We start from the raw sequence: 22,336 nt of genomic DNA, 5'->3' as shown, positions 1-22,336 counted from the left end.
TTAGAATCTACTTCAAGAAATTCTGCTGAAGCCAATGGATTTTTTTCAATTGACTTGACTGAAATTGGGGTTCCAAAGTACTGTACATCTGCCATTGTTCTTATTAACTAAGGGCACTTAGCTCCCCACCTTTCCAGAGCAGCATAAGGCACATATAAGAAAAGCTAGGGAGTACTGCTTAATTACTTTCTTAATTCAGAGAAGACAGAAGTGTTGCTGTGAGAGAGATGTCAGCTAGACTTGACCTTTCACACTTCTGAGCAATAATGTGCAAAGTGTTGGGGAGACTGAGGAAGTGTTTGGGGTTTAAAATCCTAGAAAATATTTTTCAGTAAGAGAAGACTTTGCAAATAATAGATTAGGACAATTTGGACTAAAATTATTCTTAGAAAATGCAATAGCTTTAATTAGGGAGTAGTCCATCCAGAATTTATGTAATATTTTTGTAGTCTTTTAAAGGTGGCAAAAAATCAGAAATGGAACCTTGCTAGTTGACGTGTATAAAAATAAGTAATTACAATACGTTGTGCAAATAAGCACATGGCTAGAGATGTCACAGATACAGTAAGTGAAAGGCATTTCTGAAAGAATTATTTTTGTCAGAAGTCTGTGTTTTGTACATGTGAAGGTATACATTTACAAAAAAAAACAAAAACCTTTCCTGAGAGCTCACAGCACGATGCTGCCGAGAGGAATGTGGTGTATGTTGCTGCTACATCAGGAGTCAGGACACAGGGAGTTTCCTCCTCCCAGCCACTCTCCAAGGAGTTGTGTGCTTGGACAGTAATAGCTCAGCTGTGCTCATTACTGGTGGAGAGACAGGGTGTTTCCCAGCTCACAGAGTGTCTCTGAGCATATGATAATATTTTAGAGGGTAACTTATTTTCATAGATAAGGCTGATAAAATCATGGAGTCGTTCCCCTGTATATTATGTGTTGAAAGACCTCCCATAGTAATGCCTTTTGTTAGGAAGTCTTCTCATATTCCCCTTGTTAGCATTGTTCCTTAGTATTGTCTATTTAGCTGTACCATTACACCTCATTTTTTTTCATAATCATTATGGGTCACACGAAGCAATCCCCTACTCCTACCAGAGAACCTTTTTTCATATGAGCGGTTCCACAGACTGGTTCTTACCACTGTGAGGAAGGGATGAAGGATGAAGATGTTGAGAGTCTTTACTATTCACTTCGCAAATTCTGTAAACTAGAGAAGAAAAATGGTTAAATTAGTACTCTGTTAAATCTACGTGAAAGTAATATTTTTCTTTTATTTTCAGGAAGCGTTGCTTCAGAAGCAGGTAGGTTTTTGAGTTTTTTGTATTCTGATTACTCTTATTCATACTAGATCTGATGTCGGCTGCTTCTATAGTGCAACAACACTCCAGGATTAATCAACAATCCTTCCCTGAGTTAACTTTCATCCATTTGTTACATCCCTTCTCCTAAGAAATCTATGACTTCTGTTCATTAGTGGGTATTATCAACAGTAAGACATAAAGAAATCTTCCTACCAGAGTGGAATAGGACTAGTACAAAACATGCAAGTTCATTAATGGTCTCAACAGAAAACAATAGCAATGTCAAAATTGTCCAAAAATTATGTAAGATTTCACGATACTATAGACTATGTATATGCTATGTTAAACATTTTTAGTTACAATAGTAATAGAATTGGTTTTGTTATAAATAAATCAACAACTGATTTTGACTGGGCCATACAGGAGTGTAATTTTGATTATATAAGAAATATATACATTGGAAGATCATTTATTTTCTGTTATTCCTCTTTAATGTTCTCTATTCTGTGGCTAGGAAAAAAACCATTTATGCTTTAAAAATTTGAAACAATATACTTGAAAGATGTTCTTAATGTTTCTATTAAACTTTTAGTGTACGCAGAAGAGCTGTGTGTGTGAAAAGGGTGCAAAAGGAGACAAAGGTGATTCTGTAAGTATGCATTCATTTGAAACGCCTTAATAATTTGTATTTTAATAATTGAAATCATATTGTAATTGGCTACTGTGTCTCTAAAAAGCAAGACATTAGCTGTACACATACTGCAAAAAAGAAGTCATGTATCACAGAATATTACTGTGAAAGGCCACTGTTATAAGAGCTCAGAAAAAATCTATCCATAATCACATACTATCTTGGAAACATATTTTTATTATAGGGTAATAAAACACTATGGATTAATAGGTAAATGATTTTGAAGCACAAATTTAAAAGTTATTCTTGAATCTTGCAACAGGGAGGGAAAGATTCATTAGACAAAGGTTTACTTCCACCAGCACTTTTTATTTTTGCAAGGGATAAAGGTTGAAAAGATTGAGGGTGATGGCATATAGGAAGAAAAGTCTAAAATTCTCTTGCAACACCAACACAGAACTGTTTCTTGGCTCTCGTAAATAAGAGAGAACTGGGAGTTCAGACAGTATGTGATCTCTTCGATCCCTTTTGTATCTTTAATAGCTCCCACAGGGGCAGCCAAGGTTTTTGCCTTTCTCCATAGACACTAAGCAACATGTCAAACGTGTATAGCTGGTTATGAGCAGCGGGGCCTATTATCCAGTCCCTTAGCTCTGGTTAAGGTGCATTTGGAAATAAAAACACTGCTTCCAATTCAAAATTTTAGATCCAAGAGTTTTAATTTCTTTTATCCAAAAGAAAGATATGTGACCTATCATAATAGGGTTTTTTTATATATACACATATACATTAAGCTTCCTAGTCCCCACCTTCATGATCCTCCAAACAAGGATAATGGTGTAACCATTTTTTATTCCGGGGCTGCTGAATATTGACACTAAGCTGTTCTGTGCATAGGATTTTTTTAAGTCAGAGAAGATCAGATAGTGGGGGTGTAACTTTGAAAAATGGGAGGAGGAACTGCATATGTTTTTTGTGATACCTTCCAGGTAAGATTTTCAAAAGTTCCATAGAAAATGTGTTTATCCTTGAATATTGATAAAATACTCTCACAGATACCTTGTAATACCATATATATACATATATATATATATATATTTTGCTAGGTAAAAGTAGTGTCACACGTGCCATACCTCAGTCAGTGTGGGTTTCTACCTAAGCTTATTCCAGAATGGTTTTGGCCTGTCACGCAGATATAGTCTTAGAGAAACTAGAGAATTTTATCCTCACAATGGTAATATTTTCCTGCTTTATTTCAGGGCATTGTTGGTAACAGAGGGGAAAGAGGTGAGCCAGGACCAAAAGGAAACAAGGTAAAGGGAATTTTTAAAACAATTAAGCTATTTTCTATCTAGTTTTATTCAAAACATAGAAGTGTATATAGCAAAGGAAAAGTATGTTAAAATATTATTTAAAAGATCAAATTTTGCTGTGAGAGGTGTATAGTTAGCTGCTTTAGAAGTGAGAAAAATTTGAGGTTAAACTGCTACCGCGTTAGCACTGGTCTTGGTTTTACTGTGATGGTGATAAATAAAAAAGCAATACACATTTCAGTTGTATTCCTTTGCTTCCAATAGGGTGATGCTCAAAAAGGAGATCATGGAGAAAAAGGTGAAGAGGTATGTGACTACTGCAGTACTAACTCATATTGGATCTTTTCAGGTTATCTTCCAGATCCTGATTCACAGTTCCACTGAACTTTTTGCTTTATTGAATTATTTAGAGCACGCAAACTAACTTCTGGTTTAGAGAAGCATCTGTACTGAGATAAACAGTCTAATTACGTGCTTAAATATAGAGGTGGGATGCTACTGACAAAAGAAACTTTTGAAGCTACATGATTTTTTATTGATTTGCATTAGACTTAGCCCAAAGATAGAAATGAAAATGTCATCACTAAAAATATCTAGATAGTCCTCCAGTGGCTTCTGGCATCTAATTTCTCAGCTTGAATTCTTGTTGATTCCCAGTAGAAAGATTAGCACTACTCCATGCATAAGGTAAATTCAGTTTAAAAGTCCTGTTTAAGTGGTAGCATATATCTGCCAAGGGGCAGGCAAGCTAAGTGGCATATTTACAGCTAATATTATGAGGAAAAAAAGACACATCTAAATTTCAAGAGAATTATTTATCTCCAGATATAAAGTATCTCCAGAGAGATATTTTCTTGTTGGGAAAAGTTAAACTTCTGAAACATAATTCTTTACTGTTGTGGGTTTGATTTGTTTTGTTATGTTTTTCTATTTACATTAGCAGTATGTTATATCTTTGCTTTCTCTTTTATTATTTGTTTGTTTGTTTGTTTAATTTTTGAACAGGGAGCTCCTGGCTACAAGGGAGACAAGGTAAGTTTTTATAGAATAGAAGTAGTCTGAAAATAGATTGTTATTGTTGACAGTGTATGTGAAACAATGGAAAGAAGAGCCTGTCTTGTCTTTTTGTCATGAGAGTTCCTAATGCAATGCCTAGAAGTAAATCCATTGTTTGTGTAAATACTTGCAGAGTGACTTGTTGAAATAAAAAAAACCAAACAAACAACGAAACAAAAAAACCCTAACTAACCAAGCAAACAAAACCACAAACAAATAAAACAAGAAAATGTAATCTAAATATAAAAAGAAATATGTCAAAGACCAGAAATTAAGCTGCTGGAAGCAAAAAAAGAAAGTTGAGGGTTGAATAAGAGGTTAAATAGAAAGAATGTGAAATGTTTTACCACAAACACAAATAGATGTGCCAGACACTAGCTTTTAAAAAGAGTCTCCAGATAGGCTCTGCAAGAAGCAAAAAAAGTTATACACTTCAATGATGTGCAAGATTCTAGAGCCAAAATTTACATTGCAAATTGTCATAGCAAGAGCAGAAACAGAGATAATCCCATTTTGACTTTGCTTGGTTTGGACACTTGTCTCCCTACAGGGATTGTTAATAAAAGCAGTGACTCTCTGAATCTTAGTATTCATTAGAAAAATGCTTCAGTCAATTTTATGGAAACATTTCATGGAAATGGGAAAAGTAGAGTTAAAACTCCACTTTTTGTATTTGTATTGATATGCTAAATCATCAGTGGAACACATTAGTAATTCTCTTCATTCCATTTGTACAATCTCACAACTGTTGTTCGGAAAAATCTCAGACATCACATTAGTGAAATCAGAACATAGAGAAGATCTCTGGAGGCAGCACAGCAAACTGGAAAAATACAGCAAAACTTACTAAATGCAAAATGTATTATTCTTTTACAGTGTGGACTGGAAATTTTGTAGGCATTCTTAGATAGAAAAAGTGCCTATCTTGAGTAGAGCAGACCATATCTTCTACAGACCATATCTAATGATGCCACTCTCAGGTTGTCAAGATCTACTAAACCTGTTGTACTGCTGGACTGCTTGCACAGTCTTTAATGTATTTAGTGTAATCAAAACATCTTGTTTGGCTGGTAACCTTTTGATTTCTTATAAAGGGTGAAAGAGGAGAATGTGGACCCCCAGGAATAAAAGGGGAAAGAGTAAGTATAATTTTTATTTTAACTGTTTCATGTTGATGGAGATATTAGAAAATCATGTAACATATTAATAAACATAACTTGTAAAGATTATTGTAAATTTGGAACATCTTGTAATTCCCTGGTAGCAGAGATATATTCACAGTAGAAATACAATTCGTAGAAACTGAACCCACAGTTCACCATTTTCCTTTTCCGTTTTGCAGAAGAAACATACTTACTTACCTAAAAGAAAAGCTGCCCTGACCAAAGCCAAGCCCTGTTGGCGAAGGACTGTCAGTGTGTTACAGAGTTCACCAGATTTTTTTTCCTTAAAATGTTAATTTTAATTCAAATATATAAAGTTACATTACAATGGAGGCAGGTTCTTACACAACCTGAACAACTTTCAGGTCTACCAGCCCATCTGTGCTGAAACACATTGACATTTCTATCTAGTCCTCCTCTTCTTTTAACCTGAAGTGCAGAAGTGATACAAGTTAATATAGATTTTTACCTGTTTTTTACACTCTGAAATATTGAAGGATAATGTACTCATGAGTGAGATAATCATGTGTCTTGAGTTCCTGTGAGCAGATTTGCATGAGTACAACAAACCACTGATTTATAGTTAGAGTTCTTAAGTATTACAAACTACATTGCAATTGACCATTCTATTAGAGAACTTCTATTCAGTTTTAACATCTATATTATGCTTACCTTTATCAAAGACCAACGTGAAAAGTTTGAGGTTCCTGGAACCTGTTATTTAATGATGAATTTCAGGTGGGAATTAGGAAATATTCAAAGCAGTATTTGTCACGAAGAAAAAAGTGTACTACACTATAATAAAAATCTAAAGGCCGATTATATCTTGTGAGATGCTATGGTTCAAAAAGGCAGCAAGTGAGTCAGAAAAATCTGAAATATCCATGAGAAAGGAGAAAGAATTGCATCTGTCAGAGGAATAAGGGAAGATCATAACTTCTTTGTCCAAGCAATACGTGAGAAATAGCACGAGGTTATGTGAAATGTCTACTAAGATAAAAGGAAGCTGTTCAGAAGCTGGCAAAGAACATAATCAAAGCAGCCAAGAAATCTGGATGTAGAAAACATATGCCAGGGATGCCGGAAATTTGCTTGTTGAGGACAGTCATGAAAAAAAGTTTGACATCTGCAGAGGATCGGAGATTACAATGGATTATGGACTTCAACAGCTTAGTGAAGAAATGAAATTACAGGCACTTCCAGAATTCCCAGCTTCACGTTTACGAATACAGAAGATAGAACAAAATGATTTTTTTGTTGTTATTTTTAATGAAAGTTTTCTATGCTGGACAAATTCATCAGAAATGGAACATACATGGCCAAATGTAAATTCAATATTCTGAGGTGCAGTGATGGGTATTGAAGCATAATGGGCAGTACTGTTGTCTGGTTTGAAAATGTTCCATTTTTCCACTGCCACCTTCCAATCTCACTTATCAGGCCGACTTCAGCAGTGGTTTTGATGCTGTGAATCTGAGTTTCTTGAAAAACTAATCGGGCTTGAAATTCAGAAAGTTTGTGTTCAGCTTTGAAATCAAAACTGACTTCAGTTATATGTGTGTATTCTACCAAAAGCGGCTATGACTGCATATTACCAGCATATTGATTTTTGTGCCACCTTTTGCTTGTGTAGTTTTGTAAATGGGCTAGAACTGAGTAGGCTCTCTCTGGTGGCTGGTGCTTGACCTGGGACCAAATGCCAGGCAGTAGAGAATTGTTAAAAAATTCTGAATCTGAATCTGTAGGGGAAGACAATAGTTGAGGTGTGGCTGTGTAGCCGTCACTGCTAAATAGGTCAAGGCAACTAGAGGTTCAAAATGTGACACTTGCCTTGAAAAGCGCAGCCTTCTGCCAGTGTCTCCGTGCATGGAGATGTTGCTAATTAAAGGAGAAGAAAGTGAACAAAAAGACCAGTAAACTATTTGCTGAAAGCTGGTTTTGCTTTAGAAATAAATTATAACTGAGTATCAAGTCAACTGGAAGTGAAATCCCATAGAATATGCGTTCTGGGGACCGAATTAAAAACAATGCAGTAGAAAGATTTGTGAATAATCTATAGTGGTGGCAACTGGTAAGAAGTCATTAGATGGAGAAAGGACAGCTAATGGAATAAAAAAACCATGGCATTTTACTTTTTTGGATGTGTTTTTTAATTTTATTTTATTTTTTTAAACTACCAGTGTGATTCTCCATATTACTGATGGAGTAGCAGTTTGAGTTAGTGTTACAAAGGTACCTGCAATTAATCTGGTATAAGCACTGCAGCATTTCTTTTTTTTTAAGAATTCTGTATCTAATATACTTCTTGAAATTGAATTTAAAAATCTGTAGCAAACAACAACTAGTTACTCGAACAGCTAAGATGTTAAGTGGCCATCTACAATGTTTGTTATATATGAAAAGTATTTCAACAAAATATTGAGGATGGAAGGTAACAGGCAATTAATGAATACAGAACGAGAACAGCAGTAGCCTGGAGAGAGAATAGACTCACTAGAATATGCTTGAACAGATATACGAGTCATTGCATGTACACTGTGGCTTTCAATACTTTAAAGCAGATAATTGCAATTTCCTATTAATCTGATAATTGAATCTCATTTTTCCTCAGGGCTTGGAAGGTCCTTTTGGCCCTAGGGGACCTCGAGGACCTCAGGTAAGGAAACTAAAAACTACCAAATAAAAAGAAAACACTCCATATTCTGTAAGTTTCTTCTACATACAACTTGTCGTCTCTGTGGGGAGCAACATGTTTGGTGCATGAGGCACCAAGACAGCAGAATCTGGCAATCTTTGCCTTTTGGAAATAACTTTCAAAGAAAAAATCTTCACTGCTGCTGCTTAATGCTACTCAGAGGTGTTTGGCCCACCTGGCTTCTCCAACTACAGATCTCTTCTCTACTCCCTTAGAGTATAATCATGCACTGCCACCCCCCTACTGCTAAATTCCTCTTATATGACATGGCAGCATCCACCTGCACCTTGGAAAGCAGTACGCAGTCCTCTTGAAATATAAGGCAGCCAAAGAGACTGAAATTTGTTGGAGAGACTAAAACCCTGAGAAATGAGTCAGAGAAAGTCCCAATGCTATTAGGAGCAGAGATTGTTACCACTCTCAGTTATTTGTTATCGATGCAGGAGTCCCTGTTGTCATCTTTGCTCTTTGCAGTTGCTGAAAAAGGTTATTGCTGTCTTTGTGTTTCTTATGACCTGTGAAATTTCCACTAAAAATCCATACTAGACATGTAAAAAGAGCTGCTGTATGAACTAGAGATCTCAAGAAGTTATACCAGTCTCCTAGTAGAGATGTGGAATGATGACTACCAGCACTTGCTCATTCACTTCTCTACTGAGCCTGTTTCTGGGTTGTGTGAAAGAAAACATAATGGAAGCATAATAGGGTAATGGAAATCTATTGCATGGTATTGAGATTGGAAAATTTAGTCCTAAATGCCACTTTTAATGTTTTTAAATTATGTTTTTTGCTTTCCTTTTGCTTGGCAATGGCCACGTAATAATGTCACAAATATATTTATTTATTATTTTATGCTCAAGTAATTCTGTTTGTCTGGTAAGCAATTAGTAAAGATGTGATCTGTGCCCCAGAAGATTACACTTATTTGTTCTTGTTTATTAAAAACTGGAAACACATGGAGTCTGAGGGATTTTTGGCCAATTTTGGGAGGAATTAATGAGACAAATCAGATCACCAGCATTTCCCCACATGAATTCAACTCACCACACAGTATAGGTTCGGTTTTGCACACTCTATGAAAAAACAGCTGCTATTGCAAGTCAAGCCATCTCTAAATTCTTGTACAATGACATAACTTGACTTTTTTAAGGCAAAATATTTTTTTTCTTTTCATATGAAGCATACTCCTACATTATCCCAGTTTTGAGCTTAATGTTACAAATCATTACATAGTACAATGGTCCACATTCAGTTTAGGTTTGAAAGACTCATTACAAATAAAATCCTAACTGTTGGAGAACAGAAACAGATGAATGTACCACTATGTAAGAGGACTAATCAATCAATGGTTACAAGGATTTACTGTAATTCTGAGCTATGAGAACTAAGTACCATGAGAACTACAACACACATAATGAATAAAAGGAAGAGAGCATGCAATGGGCTTGATAATGGTCTATCTTATATATTCATATTAACAGATTATATTATGTATTTCTATTAGTGCATCCTGCCTCAAGCACATTGCCATTTTACTGCTGAGATATTCGTCCATCTCACATCACGATCACAATTTTCTCCTTGGGAAGTATAGCTTTACAAAAATATGATTTTTCAAAGTCTCTTTTGGAAATGCTTTTCAAGTATGAAGAGATTTTAAAGAAATATTTTGTTTCTTTATATGGCCCTGAAATACTAAGAGAACACAGTTTTCTTGTTCAGAAACAAAGAAAACAGCAAGATTCCTTTTAGTAAATAGTACTCAATTCAAAAGCAGAAACCAAAGAGTGAGGCCGTATAACCATGAGTTTGCGTGCATTACAGCACTTGGGACATCACTGTACTCTTATGAGACAGTTATTCTGTATTTGTAAACTTATGATTTGAGCATAACTTGGAACACTAGCTATTTTGCTTTCATTCTGTTAATACTGTTTCCCCCCCCCAATATTTGATTTTTGGTCTGTATAACTATTACTTAGGTGCGTTGTTTGCATTTTTGCATGCTTTGTGCAAAAGCTGCAAAAGGGAGGGAGAGAATAATCATTTTTCTGATCAGAAATCTGTGGGAGATACAAAATCACAGATGTTCTAAAATTTTCAAATCTGTTTGTGAGCTAAAATGTAGTATTTTAATGATGTAGCATATTAATGATGTAGTAGTATATTAATGATGTAGCTGAAAGGGATTATTTTTGTTTCATTTTGGATAGTTACGTGTTTCCTGCAGTTTAGCATATTTAAGAAGGGGAATGAGCACTGAGAACATTTTTGTGTCAGCAATGAAACCAATACATTAAGATCTGGGCCATTTTGTGTCTTTTTAGAAGCATAAAATTATCCATATTTGACCCAGGATTTTTCCTACAATAAAGTATAATTTTGTGGTACTATTGTTTCGATAGCTTTTTCCTAAGAAACTTCATGAAGCTTCTACTTAATTTTGATTGTCAGCTCTGTTAGTGGTAGTTGTAACAACGTTGACCAATCTGACCCAACTGGGCAGCCCAGCAGATGCCAGTGGGATGTTCACTAACTCACAAGTTGGTGAACTGGAAGTTCCAGCAAGAGTTAAAGCTTTCATACTGGACTTGGATGTAATCTATTCATCATGTGATCTTACTGCTCTTCATAGTTATCAGACCTACTTTTTTCAAGCTATTGTACCAGCCAGTGTATTGGTGAAGGGACCTCCTCAAAAGCCATCGCTCCAGACAGAGTACCTTACCTGCTCTGGCTCTTCTAAAGAGCCAGTAATTATTTCCTTGTGTGAGGGGACACAATGGTTGTAGTAATGTCAGGAAATTAGAAACCATCTCAGCTTCTCATCAGAAAGGGATGTAGGGGAAGTGATTTCTTACAAATTGAGCTAAATAGGACATGATAGCTTAGTTCATTTGCTTGGGCAGAAGAGAATTTAAAGATACAGTAAAGTCAAGAGCAGGAGAAGAAAGCAACAGAAAGCTTCTGATAGAACAGATGCAATTCACATAGAGTAAGATACCCTTTCTGCCAGCATTGGTTATTAAATATATACAGTATTCAATGTTTTGGGCACTTCATGGGCTATGACTCATAATATTCTTGTCCTTTAGAGCTTAGCATTGTGCTATGTTTTACTGTACCCTGTTCAGGCTAAATTAAAAAGAAACTTTACATCAAGAAAAATTAAAAAGAAACTTTGCATCTTCAAAGGCAACTCATTCTGTACTTTGACCTTTGTGTAGGGTATCAGTGGACCTCCAGGTGAGCCAGGCCCGAAAGGCATTCAAGGACGCAAGGTAAGATGAAGTTGTATATGTGTAGATGTTATTTATATAGGGAGGATGCAGAAACTTTATATAGAATCTTTATAGTCTACAGTGCTTTTTCCTCAGTCATTCTTTGTTAGTGGTGTCCTTTGCGCAGCAATAATGTACATCGTCTCATGGCGCACCATGGTGTTGTTGCATCATGAAGGCTTTTTGTCTTTGGTTCTGCATCTGGGTCTCCAAGCCCAGCCATCAGAGCTTGGGAGAGCATTTTGTGGGGTCCTAGTAGAGTGCTACCAAGGACCTGTCTAGAGCCACAGCTCTTAGGTTGGAATTTAAGTCACCTGAATATGTGTCTCAGCTTCTGTCATCACTTGGGAAGCTTTTTCTAGAATGTTTCTGACTAAATTGCCTTGTGTTTGAAGATTTTAAGTAATTCTAGGTAGTGGTTATAAAATCTTTAGACCGAGCTTTTAAAGAAATTTTTCCTTGTTTGTATACTGTAAAATATCAAAACAACTTTGAAATTGCTGGAGGTGTAAGATTTGATGGCAATGCCTTATTTATATTTAAAATATATCATTTAGAGTTAATGACTACAGCTTGTCAAGAAAAAACAGTTGGATAGAGTATCTGATTAATTTAGGCAGTCTTCTGGTTTGCAGATCTTTGGGAAATTGCTCTATGTGAACACAGTTGTCTTGTCCATGGGACAGCTATTAACATCATTGTTTGGTACAGAAAGATCTTTCATAATTCTGTGATTCTATGTATCAGTTTGAAAATGTATAGGCTAATGGCAAAGACTTTCTACTGTGGGATTATTGATAGCCAGGTTAATACAACGCCATATTGAAATTATACAAGGCAACTAAATTCATACAAAGCAATATGCCAAAGATGCAATATTTAAACACTCATGTTTTGTTTCTTAGGCAACAATTTCATTTGAAGATTCACAGAAAAAAAATGTAGACATGGGAAATGTTTATGGTAAAACGTTTGAAATACTGGCACCCATCATGATTTTCCTCTTCCTGACAAATGCTTTTTCATACTTCTTATTTCTTCGTCTTCTCAATGAAATCCTTGATTAGGAAAGCTGCTACAGAATATTTCAGTAGCTGGGAAATAAAGAGGATGATGGGTCTGAAAGAAGCTATTCATACACGTGGGGGAAAAATCATAGATTTCTTTAACTTCAGCAGAGCAAATGACAGTAATTTTTTAATCTGTCATTTCACACTGATGAGTCCAAACTAGTACTACCAGATACTTTTATTATACACTAAACCATATTTGTTGAATGTTGTTTGTCCTCCTGTCAGTCTCTTCACACACTTTTATGTCTATAAAATACATGGAGCTCTCTCAAGAATTCATCTGCCTCCACATAATATTTATGGTATCTTGTTATAATTCAGCTTCAGATTTTCAGTATGAATAAGAAAGTAAGTTCTCTCTTTTCTCCTCTTCCAACTCTGCAACCTGCTATTTAAAGCCTATAGTTGAGAATTTTCCAGGCTCAGGCATCTATCATAACAAAAATACTGCCAGACAAGTTTAATTAATAAACTTAGGTAATTATACTTCAAGAATATAGCAGAAACACATGTGTGTTTAGAGGGCATCTCTTGTCCATACCTAGCACCAAAGCTAGCCTTTGACATTTTGAATCTTATTTGAGATGAGTGAAAAATTTTTTAATGAACAGTACAGATAATCAGTGGTTGTTTACATCTTAATAAACACCCATTCAGCTAGTAAAGGTCAAGGTCTTTTTTGGTTCAGACACACAGCAATCTTTCCAGTATCTTTTGTCCTTACAGAAGGATTATTCAATTGCTCTTATAAAATTAGTTTTCATGACACATAGTACGATATCTCTGAAAAGTGGCAGTTATTTGTAAGTGCCTTTGACAAAATAAATATGTCTATTCTTAGTGCAGTTACTTATACTCGTGGCCTTTTCATGCTAATACTTTCTGCTTTTTGAGCTAAAGTAGTGATTTCACCCTGATTTAGCAGAGCTAAAGGCAGTTGTGTGGTGTTAATATTGACATGACATAACACAGAATACCACCTCTGAGTACTTTTATTTGTTGTTAAAAGAGTAGACATTATTTTGTCTGTTTTCATCAATTTATTAAAAAAAGCTTAACTAACATTTATTTCCAAAAAAACCACAACAGTGAGTTCTATACAATAGCACTAGTGAAGTTCCGTAAGAGTGTTTATATTTATGGTAGTTTTGAAAACGTGTTTGTTATTGATGGGAATAATACTGACTGTTTGCAAAATTGAGCGGGCGATTTACAAACAGAATGATATGGTCACAGATTATAAATCTTGGGCATAAAATCAGGAAGTGAACATAGAGTCATTTTGGTTGGAAGAAACCCTTAAGATCATTAGGTCCAACCATAACCTAAATCTAGCATAGCCTGTGTTCCACTCATAAAGAAGTGATGAACAGAGAGTACTTATAATTTCAGAGGTGACATTGGGTTTGTTTGTTTAAACTCAGAAATAAAGCACACATTTCTAGAAACCATGACATATTCTTGAAAAGACAGAAAACAACACATTCTTAAAAGCCACTGCTATATAAGAGCCTCTGTGGAAAACTTCCTATGCATAGTAAGATTCTGAATTAGAATCTACAGTTATATGGACAGATGTGTATTCAAACTTTCAAGGAAACAGTTAAGTTTGAATGTGGGTATTTAAAGCAGTTATTCCCATAAAAACATCTTGAGATAATTCTGTGAAAAATCCATCATTGCATATTTCCCTGAAAACGTGTCCCAGAATGAACTGCTAAGGGACGCTGCTTCTTCTCTGATGACTTACAAATTCTTTCCTTACTTATGTGGCAAGCTACATCTTTCCGGGAAACTGAAAAATCCAGATTCTTTATAAAGAAGTTCTTAGGTGCCTCAACTAGCTTAGAAATACAAAATATCAATAATATCTGTTAAAAAAAAATCTATATCTACTTGCGTTGTTGTTGCCAATGTTTACTTTAAAGATAAAATCCTTATATTTGAAGATTATTTTTTACCATAGCTTAATCATTATTGCATTATAGACTGAAGTAGAGAGTCTTTGTGTTCCTTACAGTATGTATATGCTTTCTTAAAAATAAAAGAATTATTTATGTTGGCACTAACTGGTACTCATCATAACATAACAAACTATTTTGGGTGGGCAGACTGTTATGTTCCAAGCTTAAAATGGTACAGTTTTAATGTGTAAAAATATTAAGCTCAGATCAAGTGTAATTTTCCTTCCCATTGCTCTAGCTGATATTAGATGCCACCTGAAGAAAAATCCCAATAGCAAGAAAAAAATAATTTGAGCAGAGTGTTAGACAAAGAAAATATTTACAAAGAAGCTACTCTGAAAAGCTGACTTTTCTTCTATGTGTAGAGATAATGATATTATTGACAGCACTTTATGGTTTTAATAAATTCCATATTACCTGTAGCACTAAGATCATAGAAGATAAAAGCCAGACTTACTAACAGGCATATTAATTTTGAAATATAGACTTTAAAATAGCTTGGACAGTTTAAGCTTCCAAGTTTTGCATGTTTCTGGTAGAAGGTGGGGCTTCTTTCTCAATTACTATTGAGGCATTCTCTGCTGTCAGTGAGTAAGCATTTGATAAAATAAAACTTTCATACTACCCTGCAAGTGTTTTATCATAAGGGATATTTATGCTGCCTACACCCATACCTACTGGTACAGCTGCTGTGAGGTGGATTACAGGACACTAGTAATTAGGAAAGAAAACTGTGTAATGTTCTTATCATGGTTAAAAAAAAAAAAAAAAAAGCGCTTTGGGAAAAAACATTATCTTTATAGGATTCCCATCTGCATTCAAGGCAGCACATGTATTAGCATAGCTCTGTTGTGGGGGTGGACTTGCAAAGGAGAGAATGATTTGTGGTAGGAAACATCTCTCAAAGTTACTGTGCTTGGGAAGTTCTGTCAGGGGCTGTCAGAAATAAATACAAAACACAGCGTCCATTTGGATGACAGGACAAAAAATTTGGAAGACAATTTCCAAACACAACAAAGGGCCTTGGTTTATTGTTTCAGCTGAGAGATGAGCTTGTATTTATCAAACACCATTTTTCAGAATAGAACAAGTTCCTACACCATTTCAGAGGTTTAGTTTTGACAAAAATAGAGCCAATGTGCTTAGTGGTGTTTCCTGTGCCCAGGGCAGCCTCCTTACACATAATGGTGCTGCATGCTGCTGAATTGTTTGTTTGGGTTTTTTTTATCTGATAGATTTTTAATATTTTCTCAACTTTGCCTATCTTTTGCATTCATTCTCTGGTGTGTGCTAATACATTGTGGCACAACAGAGATTCCAGGCTGCCTTCTCCATGAAAGAAATGAGGGCTGTGAATTTGAACAGCTAATATTTAGCACACCGTCTGACCTTACAGCAGCCTGTGCCTATTTCTTTCTCACTGGGGCACCTCATCCTTGAAGTGGGCAAGTCCACCCTAACCAGACTGTCTCCAGGTCCTGAAGCTACGTGAAGCTTTATCTGTTATCAAGTGGAGAGCTACTGAAAGGAGACTTGGTGGTGAGCTAAGGGAGCCTATAGGCTGAAAGGCAAAGTTTCTCGGACATCAGGCTGGTGTGCTTGGCTTAGCGTTCTTCCAAAGCCCACGCTTTGTGCATCTTGACCAACTTTGCAAGAAGCACAATGGTGCATAAAAGCAGCAGAAGTATCTCTGTCCTTGAGGGAATGACTATGCCTGGAAATTTGCTTACAAAACTTTCTACTGTAGCCTTAATACAACAGTTTTACTTGTATATCTCCCATGGGGATGACTTTGCCCTGGAAGCAGAGCATGCCATGGGGCTGCATGTGTGCAGATACAGCACTCTGGCTTTGCTGGCACCGTTCTGCCACCACACTTCTATTATACATACTGATGCACAAAGAGAAGCTGATCTTCCATTAATGCCTAAATGCTTGTGACCTGTTAGCATGAATGAAATTCAGAAGCCTACATTACTGCCACTGGAAATTAAATGGAGGCTTCTAAGTCACTAAAACTCTTCTGAAAATGTTTAGTTTAGTATATATTATTTTCTAAAGAAATAGTATAAAACATTTCCTTACATATTTCCCCTACATCTTGTTTAAACAGAATCAGCTGTTGACTTAAAAGACAACAGTACTTAAAAGAGCGATTTGTAAAGAGAATTAAAGCGAGACAAGTACAAGCTTTGGTTATATTATTCTTGGCCTTCCCTAAATTTCCTGCTGATGGGAAGAACGTAATAAAAATAGGGTTTGATCAGCTGATTTAAAAAGGACAGTTTGTTCAACACCAAGTTAATCCCATGGAGGAACTGGAAGTCTAGAGGATGGGCCATTTGAGAGATTGTTGTCGTTGTTGTTGTTTGATCAGTTTCAAAACAAACACAGGAGAAAAAGAAACAGCTATGAACACGAAGGGTCAATTTCTATAATTTATGATAATCTGTGTATATGTCAACCAAGTTTTGACTCTGGTCCAAAGGCTCCATGAAAATATTATTAGGAAACCCAAACAATAATGTCTACCTAGTAATACAGTAGACTTTGATGTATTCTTTATTTTGGAAACAGCTACATGACAAAATTCACTTTAAAGCAATGTCAATATTGCTAATATGCTGTCTGTGCGCTACATGGAGATACATGTACAATTCTGCTGAGTTATACCAGCTCTCTCTGATTTTGTCTATGCCTTTTAAGACTTCTCTCCTCATGATGCTGTATTAATTTGTTAGATTATGAAGGTGTGCTATAAAATCTTGTATTTTGAATAAGAATTAAATTTTGTAGCTGCTCTTCAAATGACCTTATTGCCCTGTAACTGAATTAAGACTGGGCATCAAGTTCCACTTTATTCTAGGTTTAAAGTTGCAGTAATATCACTCCAAGTGCAGAAATTAAGCTTAAGGAAAATCTGTTAATTTATTTCCACTGTATATTTCCATTCCTGCATTTTATCTTCATTCTTTGGCACATTAGAAACTGATGATCTCTGGAGAAATCTCTGGCTTTGAAGTAATTTTTATACTTCCATTGACCTCTCAAGTGCAAAAATCTCATTGAAAGGTTTCAGAACGGAGCGTATAAAAATATTCAGTATATACAAAATTTCGAGCCCCAAATAGGAATACCTCCCCAGAAAATAAACACATTTTGATAAAAAAGTGTTTTTAATACTCATGGGGCTACACTGACTTTGTTAGAAACATACTAGACATGGAAGAGAATTAGGAGCTGCAAAGATAGCAGAAGGAACAGGATATGCAGTTGCTGCTCTGGGAAAAACCTTGAATACAATATTTAAAGCATAAACACTGCTTAGTTTCCAAATGCCCATTTTTTTCTAGCAAGAAAAAAAGCTGAGAAAGCACCACATGGCTGGATAAATTCAAGACCAAAAATATGACAAAGAACAAATATATTTTTTATCTGTCCCGATGTGTATGAGAAAATGGTTTTGTAACATTATTATCTATGTCAGCAACTTGTATAGCCAGGATATTGACCCTGCTCTTAATCTAAACATTTAGCTTTAAGACAGACTTTTAAAAAAACCCTTTAAAAACGTGTTTCTATAGGCCTAAATGAGGCTAAGGAAAGATGCTCTGTGGGACTTTGATTAAGGTTCCATTTGCATTAATAGTTTATTTCATTCTTTTTTCCTTCAGGGAGAGCAAGGCCCTTCAGGTCCTTATGGTCCTCCAGGACTCCCTGGCATTGGAGAGCCAGGACCCAAGGTAACTCTCAGTAACATGTCTATTAAAGTGCTAACTATGTGCAGTTATTTTTTTGGATTGAAGTTCTCACCTGCTGCTTTTTCAAACTCAAACTCTTATCATCTAAATGTAAAATTGATACAATATAGATAAGATTTTGTACTTGCATAGGATGGAGATAATAGACCTGCCTTTCCAGCACCTCTAAGTTTTTATTGTGATCCCATTGACACAATAAATCAGAAATAATACCATTTAAATGGGAGTTAAATATGTGAGTTCATTTTCAAGCACTAATAGATGCTTGCTCTGATGAGTAGACTGTACTTCAAGGCATAGAAATACACCTCAGTCACTGTGACATACGGTGAACTCAAGATTATTATTAATATTTCTTCACTACGGAAATGTTATTCTTACAGGTTATAGAATGCTCTTTCTCATGCAGCCTTTGATTCCTCCATTTTATTTTGTTGCAAAGGACTGTGAAGTGAAATCCAGTCTTTCTGCTTTGGACAAATCATGTCTGCCTATGCTGGCCAGCCAAATCTCCTCTTGGAAAGCTTCAAAAGCATCCACATAGGAAACATGGCTACCTAGTTTGTCAAGAGACCTACAGCTCAGATGCAACCAAGGAGTGTAAAATTGGCAGAACTATTTCTCACCCAAGTTATTCTGCCTGATGAGTCTTTAGTCTTACTTTATGCCATTTTTTTCCCTATTTTTGGAGCCAAATGCCGGTGCCTAAAATACCTGCACTTTTTTGATTTACTGGTCTAATTTCTACATTCATTGAACTCTTGCATATTTTTGGTGCAGTGGGGCAGAGCCCAGGACTTGCAGAGGGATTATATAGGTCAGAAACTAGCAACTGGCCATTTCAAAGGAGCTCCAGTGGGTCATTCCAGAGGTAACACAGTTTATGGAGAAGGAATGTCATTCCTAGTATCTATGCTATCCTGAGGAGAGATAAAAACCCTCTGTGCTCTTATGCTTGAAGAACATACTTCTCAGTAAATTGGAGGAATTGTGAAACCCTATAAATAGAAGATACAGAAACTCTGCAGTTCCTGGAGTTCCAGTGTAATCCCTTATTCCACTGAAGCAGGCTTCAATTCAAGTGCCTAGAGAGAGGCTACAGTGAGGATCCTCCACACCTGAGCATTCCTACTTCGTGGTTGGGTTGCATTTCAATCAAATTTAGCCTGACTTCCCCCCTCATCCCCATCACCTCTCAGGTCCTGCACTTTTAAGCAGTTACTCTTAAACAAAGTGATAACACCCCTTTGCTGTTGGCGTGAGGGCTGGAATATGGTATGGTGCTCCAAGTATTAACCAAAAGGTACTCTCAAAACTTCTAAATTGTCATTTATGCTTGTTTTATATCAACAGATGTTACATGTTTGGTTTCAGACCTTTATTGTGACATCATTAAGTTATTGTATATACCTGTTATGCTTTTTCAAAGCATCGAGTTAAATTAGGACTGAACTTTCTGACATTCTTTTTCACAAGGGTGCTCAAGGCCGGGAAGGTAAAATTGGATCCCCAGGACCTCCTGGAATTGGTGAGCAAGGATTACCTGTAAGTCAATGATAAATGCAATAGAAGTGGAAATAAAATAAGTCTTAGTGAACGTAATGGATTGACAGCAGCTATACTGGCTCCTGATTCCATAAACCCCCCTACACCTAGTCTGCAGCAGCAAAAATGTGTTCAGCTGTGCCAGCCCAGTATTGCAGCGGGTGGCTTTACCCAAGTGAGAGAATAAAGCCAAGTCCAAACAAGTTTTGGGGAAATTAAAAATTGCTTGCTCCATATGAACAGGATTTCAGTATCCAGTTTTCAGAAAGATATGGAGTTGTATATTAGTAAGTGTACTCCTACTTATTTGAGTTGAGGATAATCTTTTAAAATTGTCTAAAATCACATTTTAAGAAGATGAAAATCCAAAAGCTGAGGCATTCCTCACCTCCTTTGTGTACTTTGGAGTGCATCAAAAACAAAGACCCAATTTGTATGCTTTTAAATATGTCTTTATCTTCTGAATTGCAAAACTTTGGCGAGCTTTTTGTAAAATTGAGTTAGTGCTCACTGGTTTTTCTTCCTGAAATGTATAAAATGTGTGGTTCCTTGTATATTTCATTTAAAATCTCAAAGAGATTGTCAATTAAGAAGCCATGAATGTGGATGGAAGTTAGATTCATCCTAATAGTATTTTTAAAAGTCACTTTGTGGCTGTAAAAGACACCAAAAAAAAAATGTAGAAACTTTTTGCTTAACCAAGATCATCCTTAAAAGCTCTTTATTAGCTTTAAATAATGAAAGATGATTTTTTTAAAGAACAGAAAGTATTACAATTCAATTATTTCTGTACTTGTTTAAAACGAAATTGACTTTTTCTAATTTTGTATGTTTAACCTGCTATTTTGTATGGAAAAAAAACTATGATCAAATTAATGATTTTCTGAAAATCATGAAATTCTATGAAATTGTCAGGAATAAATTTCACAGTGGTGAATGTATTTGTTATAAATGAGTCTACAGGTTCATCTGGGTTTTAAGGGCACAATCTTCAGACATTAATTATGTAGTTCACACCATTATTTCAAGTAAGGGTTGCTACACTTCATTTTAATTGCTTGGGTTCAGCCAGCTCTTATGGAAGCATTTTTACTTAACAGTGTCATAAGAACCTATAGTAGCAAGATAGACAAAATGTCAGTAAAAAATGGAATTTCTGATATAGTGTGAATTTACTTTACTTATAGGGACCACGTGGCCCTGAAGGTCCACCAGGTGAGAAAGGTCTACCAGGAGAGGGCATTCAAGGCCAAAAGGTAGTGTTATGGAAATTACATTTTTTAACATTGTAGACCGAATTTGCAGTAGTGTATAAGTTACTTAAGATCACTGATCATTCCACTGGTCTCGAATGTCAGCTGATGGATCTTGGTCTTCTGCACCACTGTGTTTTCTGAGTATCCCTCTGAGTTCAGAAACTGTATCCAGATAATTACAAAAAAAGTTGCATGGTCCCTCTAACAGGAGTAAGTTAATTATTCTCTTACTTATGTGTTTAATAAGGTACCTTATTTTGGTAGCATTCATGAGATAAAATGTCGTTTGAAAGACTGCTTAGCTATTTATGTTCTGTATTGGAAGAAAACATTCAGTAACTGTTTTCATTCTGTCATGCCATTTGGGGAAACAAAAAGATGTTGTATGAGTCTCTATGGACAGTTACTTCATTAAGGGCACTTACTAGGTTAATATATGTGAACATTCCTTTTTGAAAAAATAAGTACAAACAAGCAAACATTTATGATTGTCCCAACTGGGCTTCCCATCAAAATGTATCCCTCTGTTTTAGTAGCTTCAAGATTCTCTAGAGTCTTGAACTACTAAGCAAAGGAATTTTTCTTCCTTTTATGGGAAAGATGGTACTTGTGTCCTTGCACCAAGTTCTGATCTGCTCTCTCCGAGTAACGAACATATTACCACATTTTCTTCCTCGTATTTAATTTTCTCCTTTAGAAGTCCCGTGTTCAACAACACAATGAATGAATATTAAGCATGTAATTAATTGTAATTGAATCACTTTTCTCTAAGACTGATAATTCCATTGACTATTTTTCTTGTTCATTTGTAAATAAATACTTTTATCCTCATTATCTACATTATGATGACCAGTTTTTCTGGAATAGTATTCTTTATAAATTCCCAAATACAGTTACAAAATTGCACATATTTCCAGGGTGAAAAAGGCTCTGAAGGTATACCTGGTCCTCCTGGACTGCCAGGTCAACAAATCAAAGGTGACAAGGTGAGGCACAGAATATTTTTCTAATTGTATCTATAGTTAATGATATTTTTAGTTAAATTAATTATTAATTATTAACATAATATCACAATAATAGAAATGTATGTTTTACCTGGAATCTGAGGTACTACACCATTCTGTGGAGCTCCATACACTGTACTCATCTATACAAGTAGCTGAGCCTGTTAATGTTAACTGAGGGCTCTAAAGACTGTATTCAATGCAGCTGGGAATATGAGGGAAGATATTGACTTTTTTCCTCCTAAATTTATTTCAGAAATATTGTATTTTAAATATTTAAAATTGTATTTAAA

At 35.6% G+C, this 22,336-nt stretch overlaps 1 protein-coding gene across 3 annotated transcripts in view; it reads left to right on the top strand.

Annotated features, from left to right (window-relative positions):
- The window catches only part of COL28A1 (collagen type XXVIII alpha 1 chain), a 56,682-nt gene that overhangs the window by 2,650 nt on the left and 31,696 nt on the right, over positions 1-22,336 (top strand). For all 3 annotated transcript variants that reach the window (XM_065051139.1, XM_065051140.1, XM_065051138.1), the window contains 12 exons: positions 1,281-1,301; positions 1,894-1,950; positions 3,192-3,245; positions 3,510-3,551; positions 4,251-4,277; positions 5,396-5,440; positions 8,076-8,120; positions 11,387-11,440; positions 18,152-18,220; positions 19,715-19,783; positions 20,971-21,039; positions 21,957-22,025. In XM_065051139.1, coding sequence (XP_064907211.1) covers positions 1,281-1,301; positions 1,894-1,950; positions 3,192-3,245; positions 3,510-3,551; positions 4,251-4,277; positions 5,396-5,440; positions 8,076-8,120; positions 11,387-11,440; positions 18,152-18,220; positions 19,715-19,783; positions 20,971-21,039; positions 21,957-22,025 — 621 coding nt within the window. The remainder of the gene's footprint in view (positions 1-1,280; positions 1,302-1,893; positions 1,951-3,191; positions 3,246-3,509; positions 3,552-4,250; positions 4,278-5,395; positions 5,441-8,075; positions 8,121-11,386; positions 11,441-18,151; positions 18,221-19,714; positions 19,784-20,970; positions 21,040-21,956; positions 22,026-22,336) is intronic.

This window comes from Columba livia, chromosome 2 (assembly GCF_036013475.1).
Source record: "Columba livia isolate bColLiv1 breed racing homer chromosome 2, bColLiv1.pat.W.v2, whole genome shotgun sequence".
NCBI classification, from domain to species: Eukaryota; Metazoa; Chordata; class Aves; order Columbiformes; family Columbidae; genus Columba; species Columba livia.
Note: the sequence above shows the minus strand (reverse complement) of the source record. Positions and strands in the feature narration are given on the sequence as shown.